General features: G+C 29.9%; 1 protein-coding gene across 1 annotated transcript; it reads left to right on the top strand.

The window, feature by feature from the left end:
* The first annotated feature begins 901 nt into the window (after positions 1-901).
* Positions 902-2899, top strand: LOC111687570. The gene has a single exon (XM_046952753.1). It carries the CDS (start codon positions 2087-2089, stop codon positions 2669-2671), a length of 585 nt encoding a protein of 194 aa, XP_046808709.1. The 5' UTR covers positions 902-2086; the 3' UTR covers positions 2672-2899.
* Positions 2900-3045: the final 146 nt, after the last annotated feature.

Below are 3045 nucleotides of genomic sequence, written 5' to 3'. Positions count from 1 at the left end.
ACAGTAAAAACACAAAAATAGTTTTTTGTTATCTGTAAATTACACAAAATTAAACTACAAAAAATTAATAAAATAAAACATAAAATGAAAAATAAAAATTTGCATAAAAACCATAATAACCAACCAGCAAATGTATACATGAATTGGTCAGCCAACATTTTTTAACATGATCTTCTTCAATCATTCAAACAGACATTCAAAGTCATAGTTTCATTTTATTCATTCATTGCCGGTTAGTGGTTGGTTAAATGCACAATGACCAGTTAACCAAAGATTATTTGTAACGGGCCAGACATGCTCGTACTCTAAGCTTATGTCCATGTCATACCATCATCATTATGGTTTCAGTTTTTGTTAAGTTTGAAAAAAAAACAAAACATGAGCACAATTAAAACAATCAAAAATGTCTGAAAAACAAACTAGGTGAATGTTAAGTAATATTAAACAATATTTAATAACAAAGTTAAAGAAATTAAAAAATAAAGTAAAATATTTCTATTTTGTGTTTTTGCTAATAGTGGTTAAGAAAATCTGCAGTAATATGAGTGCAACAATATGAAAATAAAATAAAATTTCTTATGATGGTCAACATACTACAAATAAATTTTTTTAATGATGATGTCATAAATGGGAAGAGAGTTGTTCAATTTTTAAAAGATAATGTTCGAGACACAGATATCTTCGACATATAGACAAGACTTTAATTTGGTCTACATTCATAGTGTAAAGTATACTGTCTACACTAAATTGTATAAGTTATAGTTTTCTTCTAGTTCAGTTCTAGTTTAGTTCTAATTCAGTTCTAGTTCAGTTCTAGTTCAGTTCTAGTTCAGTTCTAGTTCAGTTCTAGTTCAGTTCTAGTTCAGTTCTAGTTCAGTTCTAGTTCAGTTCTAGTTCAGTTCTAATTCAGTTCTAGTTCTGTTCTAGTTCTGTTCTAGTTCTGTTCTAGTTCAGTTCTAATTCAGTTCCAGTTCTGTTCTAGTTCAGTTCAAATTCAGTCAGTTCTCCTTCAGTATTTAATGTATTACATTATGTTAATTTCCTACAATGTAAAAATTACATAAAAAACGTTTTATATATTTTTCATAAATTAAAAAATTTTTCATTGAAATCCGAAACATAAAAACATTAAAAATCATTAAGTTGTATAGAAAATAAGAAAAAAATTTAATATTTTATTTGAAAAGAAATAAATTTGGTTTTTTGTTAAAATTTTCATTGGAACAATGTAAAGGTCAACAACGTTAAACCATGTTCTTGTACTGATGACGCCGACAACGATAATGGCGATTGGTGGCAACTATGATATATATTGAACATTTTTTTCCACAATAAAGCAAAAACAGATAGATCATGTTAACGGAAGTGTAAACCATATGAAAAACAAGAAAAAAACTTTTTTACAAAATATAAAAACTTTATAACAATTGACACAGTTTTAAACTTATTGACTTTGAAATGTGAGAATTTTCTTCTGAAGCTAAAGTTTCATTATTAACCTTGGCATCATCATGCTAAAAGTAGGTTGTGTAAAACAACAATAAACAATTTAATTTTGAAGGTAACTTAAAACGTTTAAAGAAAATTATTGGTGGAAGAAAATACCACGAAATTTGTTTCTAGTTTTATTAATCCGTTTATTTGTTTCGTCACAAAAAAAAAACGGATTAAAAAAGTAGATTACTAGTTTTTTATTTTAGTTGCTGTTACTAGTTGACAGCACAAGTGTTTTATGGGTCACCCACAACTTGGTGGTAGCCAGATTAAGAATGAACCATTTTTTAATAGGTACCAAATAGTATTAATGAATTACCTGTGAAACGCCCAAACCGCAAACTCCCACTACACCGCCATACAGCAAAAATCAAGACAAACAACCGACAAAGGAATTCAGGTACCTGTTTTAAATATATAAAATGTCCTGTCAACTAACAAACAGCATCAGTTCCACTTGAACATTGTATTTAAACACATCCTTTCAAACAAACGATCGACAAGCAAAAAAACAAAAATAAAATACCAAAAAATCTTAAATCTTTTTAAAAACCAAAAGAGCTACATATTACTCAAGAATATTTCCATAATCATGGCATCTCAAAAATATACTCCAGCCAGAACTTTGTCGGCATCCAACAATATTATCACCACAAGCAGCAACACTACGCCAAAATCTACAACAGTCGCAATGAACAAAATCTATCAGCAACCACAAAAGCAGCAACAGGAACAACTTCCCCCTTATCTGCAGCAACCGCAGCTAGGTGTATCCTATATGCTTTATTTACACCGTGAAGAACTGAGAAAGCGTAAATCATCTTGTATGCGCATTTCTCGTACCAAATTCCAATTGACACATGAACTCATCACGAAAACCGTTAAAAATATTCATAAATGTTCTCCTGATGATTTACAAATTCTTAGTCGGGAAACAATCTTTAAGAAGAATTTGAGAAGACAAATTGCACGTATGAAATACCATCAACTCTTGCAGAATGCCAAATATCAAAAACAACAAAACGATAGATTTCTGCAGCAACAAGAAAAGGCACACAAGGAACATCTGAAACTACAACAAAAACAATCACAATTCTTACCACAAGAGCATCATCGACACCAGCAACATCAGAGCGGTGGTGTTACAGCTATGGAAGGTATTGAAATATCTTGTTAAATTATGGAAATGACAAGGAAGAAAAGGGAGCTGCAACAGAATTTATGCTTGAGACAAGTGATTTTTGAAAAATTATAATGTTTTTAAGTTTTAGCTTTAAGAAATTTTAGTACAACTATAGCTTTAATTCTAGTAATGTATAAGTAAATAAATATTTGATATTTTAAAATAACTGTTGTTTTTTGAACAAAAAATTTAAGAATACAAAACGACGTCCTATTAAAACAGTTGAACCGGGTTATAGCTTCGTTTCAGTTCTAGTTCATTTGTAGTTCAGTTCTAGTTCAGTTCTTGTTCAGTTCTAGTTCAGTTCTAGTTCAGTTCTAGTTCAGTTCTAGTTCAGTTCTAGTTCAGTTCTAGTTCAGTTCTAGTTC

This window comes from Lucilia cuprina, chromosome 5, assembly GCF_022045245.1.
Source record: "Lucilia cuprina isolate Lc7/37 chromosome 5, ASM2204524v1, whole genome shotgun sequence".
Classification (NCBI taxonomy): domain Eukaryota; kingdom Metazoa; phylum Arthropoda; class Insecta; order Diptera; family Calliphoridae; genus Lucilia; species Lucilia cuprina.
Note: the sequence above shows the minus strand (reverse complement) of the source record. Positions and strands in the feature narration are given on the sequence as shown.

What these genes read in the sequence shown, in the direction of transcription:
- LOC111687570 (XM_046952753.1), top strand. Translation starts at nt 2,087, where the DNA reads ATGGCATCTCAAAAATATACTCCAGCCAGAACTTTGTCGGCATCCAAC.